Raw genomic sequence first — 22,491 nt, forward strand, 5'->3', positions numbered from 1 at the left:
GATATTGCACTAAAAGTGCTTTTTCATCATGTTATGCATGGTCCACAGCCAATTCCAGCATGTGTAAGAATTAAATCACTCAGCAAACATAAAGCTTAGCCTGTGTGACTTCTTTTATAGAATAATGCTGTACAACACTCTCTTTCATGGGCTCCTTGTTACAGACTGCTGCTTTCTGAGGCAAAGGTCAAGGATATAAATGTGGGGGAGGGAGCTGCAAAAAGCCTCTGCTTATCCACAGATTTGAAAGGAAATAACTGAAGATTCACAGTTTCCTCTCTGTAAAATAAGTAAAAGCATAGCATCGCAATATGAATAGAAATCAGAAATCTGTAAGATATACTAGCAAGACATTTAAAGTAGAATTTGTTCCGCCAGTGTCATATCCTAGGGACTCGAATTTCTAGCAAACTTTGAACACTCTACAGAGAAAAAGTTTACTTACAATATGTAGGAAATCTAGGCATATACTCCACATTTCTTAAACTATTCCAATGGGTTTTCAGATTTTCTTATAGTGTCAATGTTTACACATTCTACATAATCACTGGTACAATAAATATTGTGAGGCTTTAATACATTGGGAAGATTTAATATTCAGAATCTACATTATACATGAATGATCTATTCAAAAACAAAGTCAGTAAAGTATTACAGAAAATTATCTCTTAGAGATGATGTTACAGCCCAATCTGGAGAGCATGCAAACTTGTGCAAGACCCTGGGTTTAATCTTTACCAAAAAGTAATTACGTAAAGCAAATGTTTTTCCAACACGAATAATTACTCATTTAAAAAATATCCTCCAAAGTCTGTCATTTCAAGATTTGGCATATATCTGTGCAACAAGTACTATCCAATCTTTTTCTTTAAATAAAATTCCATTATTTTATCCTCATAGTGATTAACTGGGAGGAGTGGAAGACAAGAGAGAAGGTATCAGAGTTTATGGAAAACAGACCAAGGAGTCTCACCTTGGTTCTCATCCAGCTTTGCTGGTGAGTTCTTGGTACAAAGCATGAACTCTCCCCAATAGCCTAGTTATTATTTATGCAATGAAAATAACTACAACTTTTATAGGGTTATTGTGAAAACTATAAATTATATTCACAGCCTAAGCACAAACTTCAACTCAAACATGATAGCAACTGTGACGTAGTAATGATATTCTTAGATCATGTTTTTCCCCTAGGACTCATTAGAATAGGAGTATTTAAACACAGGGAAAACTCGGAGTTGTTGACTTTTTTTAAGATCCTCTTTTAAGAACCAGCAAGAAATTAAAGGATAACCACTTAATTTTTTTTCACTGCTTTAGAACAACATATAGCTAGGCAAAGAGCATACGAACACATTTGCAGTTTCTAGAAAGAATATTTTACAAGTGAGAAGGGAAAACTCTGGAAGTCCTACATTATGCAGGATCAAAGCCAGCTAGACTATATGTATCAACTAGCTAACGATTTAATTTATTTTTTTAAGTATCAAACATCTTGGCATGTTTTTGTCATTAAAACATTTGTCTATATGATTCTTAAGATTTGCAGGATATAAATTACCTGTTCATATACACATTTAGTTATACTGTCATTAACTTTAACTAAATATATGTTAATTGATGTATTTTTGGTCAGTAGGATCTGGAGGGACCTTTCAGAGTTTAAGGACCCTTGCTGTTCTTGTATGAGAACAGAGTTTTTCCCTATATCAGGCAGTTTACAAATGTCTTTAATGCCAGTTTCAGGGGATTCAGTGCCCTTCCTGGCCTTCATGGGAAACCTTAAACACAGGTGTGTACACACACATACACAAAATAGATACATGTTATTGGTCACTAAAGAGCCTTACTCATTTTTCTCTCTTTCTCAGATAGGTTACATGTTGGCACTCAGACATAGAGAACAAGAAACAGAAAAATTCCATTAACTAAGTCTATCAGTTTTCTTTTTTCTTGCTTTAACTTGGGAGAACAATTTAGTTTGGCAAGACATTGAGATGGCTAATTAAAATAGAGTCAGAAAAAAACCCCGTTGATTTATAAGCTCTTTCAAATGATTAAAATAATATTTACTAGGTAGTAGGGAAGTTTAGCCACCAGAAAGTTTTTACATAGGAATATAAAATAAAAAGTTACTGACAATTCTTCATTTCAAGTTTGAGCTGTGGTTTTGTAAAGGTGATGAAAAATACTGCTTCCTTTCTTATTACCAAAAATACTCAATAATTGGACATTTTGGCTAAAGACTGTCTGTTCCTTATTTTTTTAGTCATGGAAAAAGGCCATTATACAATGAGAAAAGCTCCTTTTTCTTGAGGAAAAAAGGATAGCTTTATTGTTGAAAACAGTGGGCTATTATGCCAAACATTCCTTGTATTTTTTGAGGACACATAGTACATAATACATAAGAGAAAAGTCAAATTCAGACAGAAATTCCTAATAATAAAAGAGTATTGCCTAAGTACAAAAATCTTACCATTATCAAATTTAAAACCTATTTGAAAGATCAGAAGAAAATTAGAGGCAAAACACATAAAAGTATCATATTCCCAGGGCTATGACTTAGAAGTTTGGCTTAATTTAGAAAGGAACATTATTTCTCATTCCCTTCCCTTTTTTTCTTCAACAGAAGAAAACAGGCCTCTAAGAATTCTCAGCCCATTCAATTACTCCATTGTTTGGACGGTGATTTCTTTATGTTTTTGAGACAGTGTCTCATTATGTACTGGCAATTGACCTTGAACTCATTATGCAAACCAGGCTGGCACTGAATTCATAGAGATCCCTCTGCCTCTGCCTCCCAAGTGATAAAATCAACCGTGTGCCATCATGCTTGGCTTGTTTTCAGCCTTTTAAGTGTTGTGCACTACATTCTGTGAACCTCTTACAGATCTATTGCACTCCTGAGTACAATTCTCCCTAAGGAGCGCATCAAGGACTAAATTCCTAGGCAACTGATTCACCAGGCAGCACATGTTTTGCAATGGAGGAAGGCACTCTGAGCTTTACCAACACTTGGCATTCTTGTGATTACTAAAGTGATGAAGTATGTCTTCATTATTGTAGGTCATGTGACTTTGCTCTTCTGTAAAGTGTATTTTTCACATTTATTTCTAGAAACTCTTGAAATGTTTCTGGGAAAGCAGTCCTGTCATGTTCAAATATGTAACTGTCCTTTCCTAGTATGTGGTTGTCTTTACCATCTTATAAGACTGTTCTATAAACAGAAGCCTCTACTTTTAATACTTTAAATTGTTCAGAATTTTCATTTTTACATAGCAAAACTAAGAATATAAACACTATGGCAATAATACTTCATACATTATTAAAATAACTAATGGGGCCGGTGAGATGGCTCACAGTTACAAGCACTGGCTGCTCTTCTAGAAAATTGAAGTTCCATTCTCAGCACTCATATGGTGGCTCACAAACCTCCTATAACTCCAGTCCCAGGGGAACAGATGGTCCCACTCCTGGCCTTGAGAACACTGAACGCAAGTGGTGCATATATATGCACCTACAGGTAAAACACCCATACTCATAAAAAATAATTAATCAAGAGAAAGGATTCTGAAAAAATTTACTATAAAGTAATGGATAAATATTGGAGGAAACAGATATATTTAACCAGATTTAAACAAAAATCAAAGCGAACATGCACTAATGTGTTACATGTACTACATTAGTGTACAATTTTTATATATTATGTATTAGTGAAAAATAAACATAAAAATAACAAAAAACTCTGGAATTAGAATGTTTGAATTCAAATCTTCGCTTTCTTACAAGCCATAACTATGTAAACTATATTTGAAAGATTATAGTTTATGAGGCTGGAGAGATGGTTCAACAGTCAAGAAGGATTTGTTGTTGCTTTGCAGAGGACCTGGATTAAATTTCCAGCATCCACTGGCTCATAAACATGCTTTTGTTCCACTTCCAGGACACCCAGCACCCTCTTCTGAACCCTATGGATTCCAGATACACATATGGTGCAATACATACATTCAAGCAAAATATTCACATACATATATATATAATGAATATACATAAAAATATTGATCATTTTTATTTTAATTCATGTGTAAACATGCACACGCACATGGGTACCTACAAAGTTAGAAGATAGTGTGGAATCCCCTGGAGCTGGGATTACATGAAGCTCCATTATGGGTGTTGGGACCTAAATTCCAGTCCTTGGAAGGATACTCAGTTGGTTTCAATGAGAATGGTCCCTATACGGTCATAGATTAGAATGCTTGGTCTCTAGGGAGTGGCACTATTTGAAAAGATGAAGAGGAATGGCTTTGTTAGAGCAAGTGTGTCACTGTGGATGGGCTTTGGCATTTCAAAACGTCAAGCCAAGCCCAGAGGGTCTCTGTCTTCCTTCTGTCTGTGGATCTTGATGTAGATCTCAGCTACTTCTCCAGCACTATGTTGCCTGTGTACTGCCATGCTTCCTGCCATGATGGTAATGAACTGAATCTCTCACACTGTGAGCAAGATCCAATTCAATATTTTCATTTATAAGAGTTGCCAAGGTCATGGTGTCTCTTCACAATGGAACAAAGACTAAAACAAATAACAAGTGTTCTTAAATGCTAAGCCATCTCTCTAGCACTGCATAAATCATTTAACCTCCTTTCTAAACTTTGCGTAAATTACTTAACCCCTTTTCTTATCCATAAGATGCAGAAACATCTCATACAAAAGCCATAAAGGTTAATTTAGTAAACATATCCGATAGGCATATAAACAGAACAGTTTCTGACACAGTTAAAACCGTGTGCTGTCAATATTTTTATATTACTGTTGAAGCAATCTCTCTGTCCTTCAGGACATCAAGATGCTTTCCTACAGCTTTATGTTAGCTTTCACACTTAATGTCTTCAATCTGCCTGAAACTTACTTTTGTGTATGTTAACCAAAGCTCTAGTAAGATCCACTGAGAACCCTCAGATACCAAAGTATACTTCATATCACTTTTTCTTGTTACCTTGTTCAGTTTCCTCCTTTATGAAATCAGTTTTGTGAAGTCAAGAGGTTCTACGTACTTTCTCCCTTGTATTTGCAGTATGCAAACTTCATTTGGCTTCAAAAGTCATGTAATTTCTTCATTAACTCATGACATCCTCTAAATTCTTTCATAGAAAGGATTATTTCTACTTCAAGTCTTTTCCTTTCAAATGATTCTTAATATATACTCTCACTACTTCATGTTACCATCTTTGAAGTACTCATTTTCATTGTGGTCCAAAAGTGATTTCTAAATTTATCTCTCTCGAATGACCAACCCTTACACCAATGAATCATACTCACCCACACCCAACCAAGCACTTACATGAGATACCCACACTGCCATATATAATCTTGCCCTCTTCTATTTCCGTGTACAGTATAAAGAGCCTCAGGGCCAAACAGAACTGAGTACAACTATTTTTTAACTGTAAGATTTCATTTACAAACTTCAAAAGCAGTTGTCTAACATGTGCAAGTGTTTGGAGGTTTTTTTTTTCCCCTTGACTCAAATATAAATTTTGCTATTTATTATTTAGTCCATGTTGCTAAATAACTTAGCTTCTGAGAGAACAATGATTTGAATTGTCTTAAGTCAGAGAATGTGTACATGTTAAGTACCAAACACAAAAAGTTAACCACATTCACATTAATCTTCCTGATGTCCTCGATTATGCTGCTTTTTTTAACAAATAGGTCAGGCAAGGAAAGTCATATATTTCTCCGTTAAATAGTTGTAGTATATGTTCTGTTGTAAATCCTATTCATTTTCTGATCTCTTTAAAAATTGCTTCAAAGTTAAAAAGTGAAAATTGAATAAAATAGTCATAGTATGTATCTGAAAGGAGACACAGAGAAGAAGGGGTCTTGTCACTGACATCAGAAGCTATCTTTTCATTATAGTCTTTGACAACATAAAAATCTCTACTGAAAAGTATATTTACCCATCAACACATTTCTTGTGTTCTCTTCATTGAGAACTCTTGGCCTAGAGAACAGACACACATGCTAACCCAACATTAAATGCCATGAAGGTATTTAGGGTTTTGTTACTTTTTTGTAACCTTTTTGGGGTTTTTGTTACTTACATTTTTATTCTTAATATTGTTTTTATTATTATAATAAGGAATATGAATATTAACTGGGACTTCGTTATTGATATTACTACACTGATAACTTTGAACACATCCCAATCTGTTTTGCCCTAAGACATGACAGATGATTGCTTCTTATAACAGTAGGGTTTGTTTTTAGGCTCATTTATAAAAGCCAGTCTATATTTTAAGATAAATGTATTGTGATTTTGCTATCTGGCAACATTTAAATTTATTATTCTGGATAGGTGTTTCTCTTGTCTATAAGATGGTGATAGTATTTCTCATAGGCATTTTTTCTGAATCCTACAAAAAGCAGGAAAGTAATCTTGCAACAGACCCAAAAGAAGAAGCCACACAAAATAATTCCCTCTCTAAAAACAAAAATAACAGGAGACAATCAGTATTTCTTAATATTTCTTAACATCAATGGACTAAATTCCCCAATAAAAAGACATAGCCTAAAGGACTGGATATATAAAGGAAACCCAACTTAGTGAAAAAGACAGACACTACCTAAGAGTAAAAGGGAAAAAAGTTTCCAAGCAAACTGTCCCAAGAAAAAGGCTGGAATAGCCATTCTAATATCAAATAAAAACAACTTTCAACCAAAAGTTATCAAAAAAAGGGAAGGACACTTCATACTCATTAAAGGAAAAATCTACAAAAATGGACTCTCAATTCTAAATATCTAGGCTCCAAATTCAAGGGCATCCACATTCATAAAAGAAACTTTACTAAAGATCAAAGCATACATTGCACCATACACAATAATAGTAGACTTCAACATACTACTCTCATTCATGGACAGATCATGGAAACAAAAAGTAAAGAGAGACACAGTGAAACTAACCGAAGTTATGAACCAAGTGGATTTAACAGACATCTATAGAACATTTCATCCTAAAACAAAAGAATATACCTTCTTCTCAGTACCTCATGGTACCGTCTCAAAAACTGACCATATAACCAATAAAGAAAACAGGTTTCAACAGACATAAGAAGATTGTACTAATTCCTTGCATTCTACCAGCTCACCACAGACTAAAGATGGTCTTCAATAACAACAAAAATAGCAGAAAGTCTACACACACATGGAAGCTGAACAAGGCTCTTCTCAATGACAACTTGATCAAGGAAGAAATAAAGAGATTAAAGACTTTTTAGAATTTAATGAAAATGAAGGCACAACATACCCAAACTTATGGGACACAATGAAGGCAGTCCTAAGTGGAAAACTCATAGATCTGAATACCTCCAAAAAGAAATTGGAGAGAGCATACACTAGCAGCTTTACAGCACATCTGAAAGTTCTAGAATAAAAGGAAGCAAATTCACCCAAGAGGAGTAGACAGCAGGAGATAATCAAAGTCAGAGCTGAATCAACCAAGTGGAAGGTAAAAGAACTATACAGTGAATTAACAAAACCAGGAGCTGGTTCTTTGAGATAAACCCTTAGCCAGACTAACCAGAGGGCAGAGAGGCAGTATCCAAATTAACAAAATCAGAAATGAAAAGGGAGATAAAACAACAGAAACTTAGAAAATTCAAAAATTATCAGATCCTACTACAAAAACCTATACTTAACAAAACTGGAAAATATGGAGGAGATGGACAATTTTCTAGACAGATACCTGGTACCAAGGTTAAATTAGGATCAGGTAAACCATCTAAACAGTCCCATAACCCATAAAGAAATAGAAGCAGTCATTAAAAGTCTCCTAAACAAACAAACAAACAAACAAACAAACAAGTCCAGGACCAGATGGGTTTAGTGCAGAATTCTGTAAGACCTTCAAAGAAGACCTAATACCAATACTTTTCAACCTATTCCACAAAATGCTACTTACATTTTTTGTTTTTCTTCCTTGAGACTGGGCTTGCTATTTAAGCCAGCCTATCCTAGAACTTGTGGTCTCTTCCTGCATCAGCAACCTGTGTGCCACTATAGCTAGATAAACTTCATGAGAATCTAAAGTAGTAAATAACATACAATGTTAGAAGCCATCAATCAAACTTACCTATTTCTCACAGTTCTATTGAATCAAATTAGGAATATACTGTCATTTGTAAATTACTTTGAAGATAAATTAACATTCTTACAAAACCTACTGAATTTACTATGGTAAGTTGGAACTTTAAACACTCAATGGAAAGTGAAGTGGTGCATTATTGAGTGCAGTGTATCCTAATACAGCTATGAAAAAATAGTACAGAAGTGCCTCAAAATATTTTTTATAAAGCAACTATACAATCCAGCAATCCAACTACAGTGTTCATTACTAAAGAAACCCAGCAGACTGAAGAGGCATCTGGTTTATTGTGCCACCATTCATGAGAGACAAGAAATGCAAAAAAACCCAACTGTCCATCAGATGAAGAATGGACAAAGAAATGTGCATAATAGAACCCTATTTGGTTATAGAAAAGAATAAAATTTGGGCACTTGAGGCAACATATGAGATCATTATGTTAAATGAAATAAGCCAGCCACAGAAAGGCAATACAGCATGATCTCATTTATATGTAGAATAAAAGTTGATCTCACTGAGTTGAAAATAGAATGATAGTTCCCCAGAGTACTGGAAGAATAGAAGGTCAAAAAGATGAAGAGGAAGAGTGTGCGTGTGTGTGTGTGTGTGTGTGTGTGTGTGTGTGTGTGTGTGTGTGTGTGCGTGCGCGTGCGTGCGTGCGTGTGTGTGTGTGTGTGTGTGTGTGCGCACGCACGTGCACACATGTGCACAGAGGGAGTGGGAACTAGGAGTAAGAATTTCTGATGGGCCACTGCATTGTAAGGTGACTATAGATATTAAGTATGTGCTCTGTATTTCAAAATGATAAATGAAAGGATTTTGATTTTTTTTACTATAAAGGAGTGATAAATATTTGAGGAGAAACATATATGTTCAATGTGAATAAAACAATATATTCATGTAATCTATAACCTTTGATTTTATATATGAGTAAAAATGTAACGAAATATGCAATTGTCAAAGTGCACTGTATCATATCAGAGAACTACTGAGCAACTTATAATTTTTGACTGAACCACACATGTTGAAGGCCACAATACTGCTGATGGATTTAAACTTTTCTCTTAGGAAATCTGAAGAAATGCCATATCCAAATCCTTTTGTGTTGGCAAATTTAGTCATTTGGAGTGGAAATTATATTCTGGTAGAACAAAAAATCTCTACAGTCAAGTATTTCTGCCTGGTAAGACGCTTTTTTTAAAAAAATGTGTGATGAAAAAAATCAGAAATGGAAAAAGTCATGCTGCTTTCAGACACAGAGGAAGACAAAGCCTTCTCTGTAGCAACAACAGTACTTCTATTTCAAAGTAAGTCTTTAGCATAGTTTTAGAAAGTCTACTTTTAAAATCTGAAGGAAGGACATTAAATCAGGCTGTCAGCTTAACTGTATATTCTTACCACAACATCGTATATCTAAACCTGCAAATGTTCATGCAACAAAGTGTTATACCTATGAGGTATCACTAGGACCAAGTTTCATGGCAAGACAGCAATACTATCCACAATACCTTTCTGGCTACTCACAATAATGATTTTATTGACATTTAATCATAAAATATGAGATTTAAGAAAGAGTCTTTTTAAAGTATAGAGAGCTCTCATATGGCTTTTATCCAACTTTACCTACAATTTAACATCTTATATAAGCACAGAACATTTGTAAAAGCTGAAAAGTTAATATATTGCTATAATAGTTATCCTTGTTTCTCAACCTGTGTACATCTAGAATTAACTAAAACCCAAGCAGCTGGGAACACCTATGGGGGATTTTTTCTTAAATAAATCATTTGAAGTAAGAAGATGCTCTTTTATCTTGTTAAGTGAGAGGATACACCTTTAATATGAGCCATACCTGCTGGCAGCCTATATAAAGGACATAGAAGAAGGAAGCTCTCTCACGTTACCTGCTTGCCCTTACTTTCGTTAGCAAGTCTGTTCCTTCACTGGCTATTTGTATTAGTTAATGTTATTCTTGTTATTATATAACACCGTAACCAAAGCAACTTGGGGAAGAAAGGGTTTGTTTGGCTTATACTTCCGTATTAGTATTCATCATTGAAGAAAGTCAGGATAGAAACTCAAAGTAGGAGCTAATGCAGAAGCCATGGAGGGCCGCTGCTTACTGGTTTATTCCACATGACCTTCTCATCCTACTTTTTATAGAACCCAGAACTACCTGCCCAGGAGTGGTCCCACCCACAATGGATAGGGCCTCCCCCTTAAAACACTAATTAAGAAAATGCCCTACAGGCTTACCTACAGCCTGATCTTATGGATATTTTTCTCAATTGAGGTTCCTTCTTTACCAGTGACTCTTGCTTGCCATGTTGACTTAAAACGAGTCAGCACACTACTTTTTCAGGATTACAGTGAATAATGAAGACCAGCTAGATACCTGACCTCATGGACTGAAAAACTACTGGATTATTGGAACTTCCATCAGTAGATGGCCATTGCTGGATTGACTGGACCACGGTAGGTAAACCATTTTAATAAATCCCCTTTAAATGTATAAATTCTGTAATTTCTGTTGCTCTAGAGCATTCTGACTAACATCACTGCTGTGAACTACAGACTTCAGTTAAATTTTCCTAAATTTTCTAATTATGTCCTTTTGTTTCAGGTTCCCGAGCTACCAGCTAGCATTTACTAGTCATATCTTAAAGGAGTCTCTTCAATTTTGTAACTTCAAGGTCCTTCCTCATTAGTTATGAACTTGAAGCTTTTCAATAGTTTCTTTTAGAAAATCTGTATCAGATATTGAATTTATGGATTATGGTTGCTCATATGGTAATGGATATAGTAATGTCTAACATGTAAAACATTCTTCTGGTTCTAAGTATTTTAGAAGGGTGAGATGGCATGTATAATACCATGAAGGTAGCACTTTCCAAGTTATGTGGTATTCTCATCTTAGAAGGAAGTCAGACTACACATTAATACTACTATATGTTTATAAGGCTTTAACCTTTTAAAGTATAATAAAATTGCCTATGAGAAAGATATTTATTGAGAAATTTGTTTGTAGTTTCTTTCTTCTTAAGCAAGAGAAACTGATGGTTGTTTTGCCATTTAAATAGAAGTTGAAAATAAGCTTAAGGCTGATCAGCCTAAATGCTATCATTTAAATTAGGTTTCCATTGGTGATATGAATATGGACTGAACAAGTTCCCTTATTAGGAGAAATGGGTCTAACAAAACTCTCTGCAATTTGAATGTCAATGAAAGGTTCCTCACCCTTAGGAAAGGAAGAGGATTCCATGTTTGCTATAAAAAATTCCAAAATTTTTATTGACTCTGCCATGCATCAAAGCTATTCTGCATCATGTTTAAACTGAAGAAGCTGACTGTTAAGATCTGTAACTTAGGAAGTTCAGTTCAGAACATCCTTATGAGAACTTGGCACTGTGGGATTAAATTCACCATCTCTCAAAACAAAACAAAACAAAACAAAACAAGTCAAAACAAAACAACAAGAAAAATCGCTGTTAGTTGTAAGGATACAGACAGAGGGTAATATACCATTACAGCAGTGAGTACATATAAAGCATCCAGACGTTTAGGGAACTGGCTGTGACAAATAATTCCACACATCAGGAAAAATCAGCATCAGTGAACTGATCAGAATCATTCCTTTTATACTTACTGTCACAGGAGAACTGAGCCCAGAGTTGTTAAACAATCGATGACCTCAAAAGGAGGGCACTGCACTTTCTCCTACTGCATATGAGGGTCAGAGTGATTAAGTAGAAATATGATTTTATTGAAATTTTATGAAAACTGTAAACTATACAAGTTTTTGACTTTCCCTCATCTATTATTTTTGTACATCAGATGCTTCTTTATAATGAATAACAGCTCCAACACTTTTAAAAGGTGAAGGGGCCTTGGATTTATATTCAACAGCATAGAAAGAATTTAGGTATGGAGGCTTTGTTTGATACTCAAAAGCAAGACTTGGGGGGATTAAAATCCCATGGGGTGTAGCCATTGAACCCTTGCAGCTTGCAGCAACAGAATAGAAAGCACACATAGAGAATATAGATCTGAGAAGGAGGCTGAAACTGATGCACATTTCTATAAATTCAGTTTAGGAACCTGAACTACACTTACATTTGTTTGAATTAACACAAAGCATTAATTCCTAGAGATTATGCACAGAAACATGACTATTACAGTACTTCATCCTTTATTTTCCTACTATTCTCTCATTCCTGTTGTGTTACCCATATTTTGATCCTTACTAATTCTCACTCTGCCTTTAACAACTCACTATCATACATATCCACATTGGAGATTGCTACAATACAGTGCTGATCCTACACCTGCTGTTACGGATGATGGCTTACAAAGGAGCACCTAGTGAGAAGGCTCAGAAATTACAAGCACTTACTGTTCTTTTAGGATACTCATGTTCACTTCCCAACATCAACAAAAGCCAGCTCACCATCTGTAACTTCAAGTCCAAATTCACTTTTCTGGTATCTATGTACACTACACTCCTATGCCCAAATTACATAGATACATACATATAATTAAAAAATAAGTCCTTAAAATTTATGTAATAAGTACATTTTAATTTATATGGCTTTTTTTTCTTTTTTCGGAGCTGGGGACCGAACCCAGGGCCTGGCGCATGCTAGGCAAGCGCTCTACCACTGAGCTAAATCCCCAACCGCTATATGGCTTTTAATATATTATCTATGACTTGACCCCAGAAGTACTTACCAGATTCATCCCTTAACCCTGCTTCTTTTTGACTTCACATCTATATTGAGTGCATTTATGAGTTATTAATCCTCTTTCCTCTTCTAAAAAGTCTTTTTCTACTTTTTTACCCTGTATGTCTAAATCCTTTCTTCAAAACAGACCAAATGCTACTACCTCATTTTATTCAGTTCTGGTTTTCACTGGTTTCAGCTATAATACTGATCTCTTCCAGCTTCTCATAATCTTAATACTTTGTGGAACTTGATTTTACCATTAGCATACAAATGCAACAGACTATTCAAAGCAAAAGAAATATTACTTAATATTACTAATAACACAACATTAAATTCTACCTTCCAAAACTGTTCTAAAGTGATGTTAAACAAGAGGAGTCTATGGTAAGATTCAGAAAGAGTGACAAAGGTCAGGAGTAGCTGGAAAGAGGGTTTTTTCCATTCATTTGCCTACAGTTGTTATCTAGTTAATAATTGGATGACTAGGAGGGCAAATTGTGCCTGATATGAAATGGAACCTTTAGATACAAAACAGATAAGATTATCCAGACTACTTTAAATATGCTTTATTTCCATAAAAGTCTCAGTATTCTCAGTGCCCATTCTTGAACAAAGCCACCTCTGACCACTTAAGAATCATAGTTTATTCCAAGTTTTCTTTCCATAAGTCATTTGATATAATGACCTTAATATACCTTCTAAGATATAAACTATCTAGCAATATATAAATCCTTACTGGAACAAATAAACCATGGTTCAGAAATACAGGCCAAATACCTACTTTTACCACTATGATTATCTTTAAAAATTCCACTTCCAAGGATGGCATATTGAAGGATTAAAAAAAAAAACTTTGAACTTGAGGTTGGTGACTTGCAGGAATAATAATTGGTATATACACTAAAATTATAAGGTGCTATCCTCTTTTTCTACAAAACAGCATAAAATACAGTATTTTAGGTAGATAGTTATTTGCAGAGGACCTGAATTCAGTTCTAAACACCCATGTTACATTATGTGGCTCTGTTAGACCAACTCTAGAAATGTAATACCATTTTCTGAATTCCAGAAGCACTTGTACTCACATGAACAACACATGCATACATATATAATTTAAGATAAACCTTCTTTTAAAAAATAACAGAATATATCTTGAGCTTGTTAGAGAACATATCGGAATGTATCATTAAGACAGTTCTACTAGTCATTTTCATATCTACATGGTTAAAACCAAACAGCATCACTACTTAACTTACACCACTATTTTCTCATTTGTCTAATGGAGTATTTCTTTTCTTCCACTTCTATGCTCAAGCTAGAAAGACACACAGTTGTCATCTCTCCCCCATTTACTTCATACATTTAAGGTAACCATTTAACTCTTAACCTGGTTCCCTTCACTGTGGTTTAGATATGGCCTTATGTTCTCTTGATTACATTGTTAAACAGTTTGCTACTAGTCTCTTTGCCTGAGCACTCTTTCTGTTCACCAGATAGATGATTTTTCTGATCACCCCCTAATCAAGCATATTTATTGAATGTGATGGCCACTAGCTCCTTCATGGTCTAGCTGTTTATTCTTCATTCATCTATTCTGTTCACTCACCAAATGCTTACTGAATTTCTACTATAGCCAAATTTTCAAGATACAACCCCAAATAAATAGACAAGAGTTCTATTTCCTATTCTCTTTTAATCCTTCCTCACTGCCATTACTACTCTTTGCCTTCTAGAAACAGTGAACCTTTCTTTTCATACAAATTTCTACTCAGTTTTCAAATTCCATTTCAAACATGAATTCTCTCCTAAGACCTTCCTGAAACAACTTGTACACTTTACAAGCTCTAACATTTGATTTTTCACAGGAACTCTTCTAACCTGTGAGTTTCTTGAGAACGGGGACAATATCTTTTGACATGGGTGGCAAATACAATTGAAAAATAAGAATTTGAAATGACCAAGCTTCCCACATTATTGTTTCTAGCAACCAACTAGCTTTCTTTTTAAATCTTCAAAAGCTGCATTCACAAAGCACTATTTTATACCAGCTATTGCTCCTAAACACTACACAAAAAGTGATTTTTAGTGCCCTATATAGGCAAAGGTCTGGATGAGTCTTAGTTTTCTATGGGTAGTCACCAGCAAGTCACAGATTGCAGGAAATCAAGAGGCTCCCAGGACCCAAAAGAGATGAGATTAGCTGAAATGCCCAACAGAGGCGAGGGAGAACCTGTAAATCATATCCAGAATGGCCTAGAATGGCTCCTGTCTAAAGGAAATATGGAAACAAAGTATGGAGCAGAGACTGAAGGAAAGGCCATCCAGAGACTGCCCCACCTGGAGATCCATCTCATAATACAAACAGCAGGCCCAGACAATATTGCAGATGCTAAGAAATGCTTGCTGACAGGAGCCTGTTGTAGCTGTGTCCTGAGAGGCTCTGCCAGAGCCTGACAAATACAGAGGCAGATGCTCGCAGCCAACCACTGGACTGAGCACAGGGACCCCATTGGAGGATTTAAAGGAGTGAAGAAGCTGAAGGGGTTTGCTACCCCATAGGAAGAACAACAATATCAACCAACCAGACCCCCCTAGAGCTCCCAGGGACTAAAACCACTACCCAAATAGTACATATGGTGGGACCCATGGCTCCAGCTGCATATGTAGCAGAGGATGGCATTGTCTGGCATCAACAGGAGGAGAAACCCTTGATCCTGTGAAGGGTCAATTCCCCAGTGTAGGGGAATGCCAGGGCAGTGAGGTGGTAGTGGGCATTGAAGCAGGGGGAGAGGAGATGGAATAGGGGGGTTCTGGAGAAGAAACCGAGAAAGGGGATAACATTTGAAATGTAAATGCATAAAACATCCAATAATAAATAAAATTAATTTTTGTTTTCATTTATGACATAATTATAATTTGCCTTCTGATCTGGAACATCTTCCAATAATTGGGAAAGCAAAGTAATATATATTCCATGACACACTATATAGCCCAAATTGGACTTTAAGGAGAGGAGGATTATTAGGTTATCACAGAAATTACCTCACTCAGATAATATAAAGTACAGAATCATGTATTCTAATTTATTATGAATATTTTGATATTTTGCATTAAAGCATTAACATTAAATATGATAACATCTTAAGAAATATATATGATGACATCCACGACCTTACTAGCAGACTTCATTTTTGGATAAAACATTGTGTTTTTAATTAATAAAACATCAAGATCTGAATCTGGAAACCACTAGGAATATAACCCAAAAGCAAAAATAAAAAAGTTCAGAGGGTACAGACCAACTTTCCAGTTAAACAGACTAGAACGCCAATACTGACACAAGGGTGTGACCTTCTATCAGTACATAGAGAACTTTGTGTTTGCATACAAAGACATTACTCAACCCACATTTAACTCCTAGAGCCAAAATCTACCTGCACTGGACCAACTCCCACTAAAACATATGGACAGAGAGAATGGGAAAATGAATTTTTAAAGTCAGTTGTTTGTTCCACAGTCCTTCAATGTGTGAGTCAGGACAGAACTCTTATTTCTATTCATTTTTAATGAGAACAGAGAGATCAAGACAAAAGACTTTAGCTGGCATTAAGGGGAGAGATCTCTCATATTCATGCATTATTTTAGAAAATTCTCTAGAATTTTAGGTCTCCCTCCCTGTAATACCCCAAAAGACTCATCTGAGGGCCTTTGGTAGCTAAAATGTTCTGCTTACAAACCAGGCATGTATTTAGACTTGTTTGTGTTATTTCCTAGTAGTGTATGCCTTTAGTCTTACACAGATTATACATTTTTCTTTTATGCCAAGGTGCAAATGCAATGAGAAAGCAACTAAACATCACATAAGACACTTACTCACAAGGCTGATCTTTAACTCCTAAATCTATTAACAGCACATTGGGATTAGCTCTGATTTAGCATGAGTTATCTCACCAAGGTCAGGATCTGATTATCAGATGACAAATGGTAGAAAACCTTTAACAATACAAGTACTCTGAGTGCATTAGTCAAACATCAGAGCTAAAAAACACAATGCTCACTCTCTTGGTTCAGCATTTGATTTTCTCAGAAAAGATGTACCACAGTAGACAGGAATATTCAAGTCTAGCTGACTTATTCCTTCTCTTTTGTGAGATAGTAATTATATTGCTCACTTTATAATAAAACAAAACAAACAAATCAGGTTCAACTCCAAAGGTTATTGAGCTCTATCTATACACCACTCACAATGAGAACATATACATATATATCACACAAAAATTTAATTCTCAGAGATATCCTTCATGTTAAATATATTGATCATATTATACAAACATATTATTAAACACTAAAGTTCATAAAGTACATATATCTTAAGTTATTAAGCTAGTTAGCAAACTATCAGCTTGTTAGCATCCTGTTGTTTAAAATGGTAGGCATGACATGGTATGAATTCACTGATAAGTGGATATTAGCCCAAAAGTTTGGAATACCCAAAATACAATTCACAGACCACGTGAAGCTAAAGAAGAAATAGACCAAGGTGTGGATGATTCAGTCCTTCTTAAAAGGGGGAACAAAAATAGTTGCAGGAGGAAATGTGGAGACAAAGTGTGGAGCAGAAACTGAAGGAAAGGGCATCCAGAGACTGCCACACCTGTGGATCCATCCCATATACACACACCAAACCCAGACAATATTGCAGATGCCAAGAAATGCTTGCTGAAAGGAGCCTGATATAGCTGTCTTCTGACAGGCTCTGCCAGAGGCTGACAAATACAGAAGCAGATGCTTGCAGCCAACCATTGAACTGAGAACGGGGTCCCCAATGGAAGCATTAGAGAAAGGAGTGGAAGAACAACAATTATCAACCAACCAACGCCCCCCCCCCCCCCAGAGTCCCCTCCCAGGGACTCATCCACCACCCAAAGAGTACACAGGGATGGGCCTATGGCTCCAGTTGTATATGTAGCAGGGGATGGCCTTGCCTGGTATCAGTGGAAGGAGAGGCCCTTGGTCCTGTCAAGGCTTGATGCCCCAGTGTAGGGAAATGTCAGGGCATGCAGGTGGGAGAGAATGGGTGGGTGGATGGAGGTAGAATCAGGGGGAGGGGAGACGGGATAGAGGGTTTCTGGAGGGGAAACTGAGAAAGGGAATAACATTTGAAATGTAAATTTTAAAAATCCAATAAAAGGGAAAAGTGTTAGGTGTGTTGGGCTCAGGATGTAGCTCTGTGGTAGAGTTCCTGCCTAGCATGCTCAGGGTTAGCTGCTAATACCACAATAAAAGTAAGTGAATATAACTTATATGGCTATGTATTTGGGGCATGGTAAAGAAGTTATATATAGACCAGGGGTAGTGGCATATAATTTTAATCCCAGCACTTGAGAGGTAGAGGCAGAAGTGATAGACATAGAGAAAGCAGAGGCAGATATATCACCATGAGTTTGAGGACAGCCTGTTTTAAGAGTTCTACACTGTGAAACCCTTTCTCAAAAAAAAATGTACTATAGTCTCAATATTAAAAGAGACTCAATTTTCCCATTATAGGTGGCATGTGGCATGGTAATAAATCCAGGACTTGGGCATGGAAAACTTAATTTGGAATTATTTTTTATGCCACTTGATATTTTTGTGACCTACTAACCTACTATATATAAACAGTTGCTATGAAGATTAAGACTAACTTTGAAATTATTAAAAATTCACAAACATTCATCATTGTTTCACTTCAAATTATAGACTTCTCAGTCAAATTAATTTCTATAGTTTAATACAAGTACTTAGTGTAATATTGCACAATAGCGCAATATGATTTATAAAACATCTAAAATACCTATTGGTAGTCTAAAACACTTTTTGTTTTGTTTTGTTTTGTTTTGTTTTGTTTTGTTTTGTTTTGTTTTTGTAGTAAGGGTTTCTCTGTGTAGCCCTGGCTGTCCTGGAATTCACTACGTAGAGTAAGCTCGCTTCAAATCTGGAGATCTGCCTGCCTCTGCCTCTCATGTGCTGGGATTAAAAACGTGCTACCACCACTTGCTGAGTCTAAAGTATATTTTTAACCAAGGAGCTATAAAAGTTCCTTTAAAATATTTCATCACAAAATGTGGGAGATAAATATAATAAAATATATTCATACATGTATGAAATTTTCAAAGAATTAAAATATTTTAAAATTAAAATATTTAAAATTTTTTCATGTAATTTAATATTCCTTTGAAATAAAGACAAACATGTATTTCTTGATTTGTGTGTGCCACATCCGTTTGTAACATACATAACATTTATAACAAATATAACAACCCACTTAGCTTTTATAGAAACCTTGAGAAGAAACTGAGTCACTGAAATGAGAGTATTTGCCAATAACACGGTGCAGTTCAGAAGCGGCACCAGATCTTGGGTACATATTCAGGGTACATTAACTCCAAATTTCTTGCCCTTGTCACTTTGAATGGCTCTCTCTTCAGCTTTATGCCTTGAGGTCCATAAAAAGTTAGGTATTCACTTATATAAAATCAAATAACAACTACTTCCACAATGTGGTATGGTACCAGGAGATTGAGTCACTTCGAAATAGAAGATAACTTAATTTGATCTCTCTCTCCCTCTCTCTCTCTCCCTCTTCTCTCCTCCCCCCTCCAAATAATGTCTACTTTCCAGTCATTTAAGAAACAGGTACAGTATAGTAGGTACAGGTACTTCCCACAAAACCTAATGACTAAAGCTCAATTCCCAGGACCCTATGTTAGAAGCAGAGATCTAACTCATATAAGTTGTTTTCAACCTCCATAAGTATCATGGCAGGCATACCCCTTCCACAACACACACAATGAATATCTTTTAATAAAAAAGCAAAATAAAAACAAACAACAAAAAAGCATATATGAAATCTGAGACTTCTGATAATACGAAAGTAAACCAAGAATATGTTTCCTTAATATCCAGTCATGTTAATAGATACAACAATAAAGATATTCCACTGGAAATGCCTAAAAGGGAAACCCCTTCCAGTGGCCAGAATCCTTCATCAATATTTATTTCAGTAAACTTAGAGAAACTATCAAAGAGCAAAAAACAAAAGCTTTGTAATTCTGATAGTAATACACAAAGTAACAGAATTAAAGTGTAAAAAACATTGTATAAATCTATGGCACAGTGGTTTTCTCTTTTAATTAAATAACTGATTCTCCACAGGGTAGTCTTTTAAAAAAATTCTTTGATATATATGAAATCTTAGTCATACCCACCTTCTAGTCTCCTCTTCCAACTCTTCCAAGTTTCCCAACACAGTTTCTCCTTACAAAATACAATAGACTTCACGTCCATACGCTGCTGCTTACCTGTTACAGAGGATGCTAACTGCTCCACGTGGACTGCAGTGACATGGCAGGCAGAGACCAACAGTGTGATTCAGGTAAAAGCCCTCTTTGCAGGTGTCACAGTGAAGACCCTGATAACCCACATGACAATCGCACTGCCCTGTGGTCTGGTTGCAGCGCTTTACATCCAAACTTCCAACCTCAGAACAGTTACACATATACTCTGAAAACAAAAGAAAGTCATCATTAAACTCTAGTTTTTGTTAAAAAAAAACCACTTGTGATAAATTTTTAGTGCTAGAAAAAATAATTCTAGTTTTGGCTTCTTAGACTATGCAGCTTATTTAGAAATAAATACAGCAGAGTTCATAACACATATAGAGTTTATAATTATAGACACTCTCAATTTCCTCTCTAGTTCTCTTCATTGCCTACTTGCTTATTCTAAGGCAGCGTGCGTGCATGCATGCATGCATACGTGTGTAGTGTAATTATGCACGTTTCTGAATTAAAGGCCTCTGAGAGCAGGCTTATCTGCATGGTGCTTGAAGGACAGGCTAGGCTCCAACTGCACAGGTAGCAATGAATAGTCTAGTAAGAGCACCAGTGGAAGGGGAAGCCCTGGGTCCTGCCAAGACTGAACCTCCAGTGAACGGAATTGTTGGGGAGAGGGTGGTAATGGGGGAAAGATGGGGAGGGGAACAGCCATATAGAAGGGGAGAGGGAGCGGTTAGGGGGATGTTGGCCTGGAAACCAGGGAAGGGAATAACAATAGAAATGTAAATAAGAAATACCCAATATAATAAAGATAAAAAAAGAAATGACAACATGTTAAATAATAAATAACCCTACCATGAGCAGCAAAGGCCTAAGACTCAGGTGACTAAGTCCAGTAAGTTATACAAGGTCGTATAAAACTGGGTCGCAGCTGCAATCAGACGTTCAGTGTTCCATCAAGGAAGAAATGGAGAACTAAACTATAAGGGGAGGAAAGTGAGAAATAAGCCCAGAGAAGGAAGGGCCAGTTTATCCTGACAGAAACCAATCTCAACTCAACTATCTTTTCTAAATATGGTTATTTAGAACCTAAATGTTTTCTTAAGTAGATTTCAAACAGTTCTTTGGATGAAAATGATTTAGAAGCTCCCAGCTTTAACCTTTGAATGCAAACACTCATTTAGGAGGTTTTAGCAAAGGGAAAGTATTTTTTAGCAGAATTTAACCCAGTTTTAACAGAAGACTTTGTAAGTTTGTACAAAAGATGTTCTTTAAATGAACTGTAGGAGAAAATAATAAAATTTTGTGTATATTCTACAGATCAGCTTCTTTCATTCCCAAATAGGGATAAACCAGGATAAAAATTGTATTTGTTAGTAGTTAAGGCACTAAATAAAGTAGCATAGTCATTAAAATTTTAATTTGGGAATGTAATCTTAATATTAATCTAAATTATTTTAAAAAATTATCAAATAGCAGGAAATCCAGAGTCTTACATAGAAAGTTATAAAGGTGTTTAATTTTGTACTTTAGAGAAACAAATACAATTTAAAAACAGTGTATCTGCACAAGTAAAAACAAAAGATTCCACAAAATTCACATTTGGCAACTTCCCATGTATTCTCAGTTTCTAAGCCTTGGTATCAGTTCTTTCCTTCCATTTCCTTTTTATCTATAGATGTAATGAATATACTAGTAGATAATTTGTTTCCTTTTTTTGATATTTCAAGCATGTGTAGTGAACTATAAAATTTAATGGAGAGTTCAAACATTTTTTAGTACCAAGACTAAGGAACAGAATCAGCTTTACCTAAAATTTGGAATTCTTACTTTTGGCTTGGGGTTATAACTCAGTAAAACATTTTCCTACCTGGATGTAAGCCTCAGTAAACACACACACACACACACACACACACACACACACACACACACATACACACCACACACACACACACACACACACACACAACTTTGTTATTTGAATAATCTTTTTGTATATAATGAATTCAGTGGTTTGCAAACTTATCATGGCAAGACCTCTGCTAGGCCGAAATTCAAGAAATAGGTAAAATTCATGTCAACATTGTGAAAGAAAATATAACGTACTCCCTGTAACCCTAATACAAGAGTAGTTTAAAGAGGCAATAAATCAAAGAGACCATAGAAACAGTCAGCTAACATTTAAAATCCTGCCTAAGAACTCACTTACTCTCCCTTGCTCTCCTGTTTTTATCTGTAAACAGTGTGGAGTGATGGCATTTGTGTCATAGTCCCAGAATGGGGTGTACAGTACTATAGTAGTGAATGTTAG

The 22,491-nt window shown here is 35.7% G+C and overlaps 1 protein-coding gene across 1 annotated transcript in view; it reads right to left on the reverse strand.

Moving 5' to 3' along the window:
* Positions 1 to 22,491, reverse strand: part of Megf9 (multiple EGF-like-domains 9) — a 112,053-nt gene that overhangs the window by 37,652 nt on the left and 51,910 nt on the right. Inside the window, exon 2 of the mRNA NM_001107940.1 lies at positions 20,205 to 20,406. Coding sequence (NP_001101410.1) covers positions 20,205 to 20,406 — 202 coding nt within the window. The remainder of the gene's footprint in view (positions 1 to 20,204; positions 20,407 to 22,491) is intronic.

This window comes from Rattus norvegicus, chromosome 5, assembly GCF_036323735.1.
Source record: "Rattus norvegicus strain BN/NHsdMcwi chromosome 5, GRCr8, whole genome shotgun sequence".
NCBI lineage: Eukaryota > Metazoa > Chordata > Mammalia > Rodentia > Muridae > Rattus > Rattus norvegicus.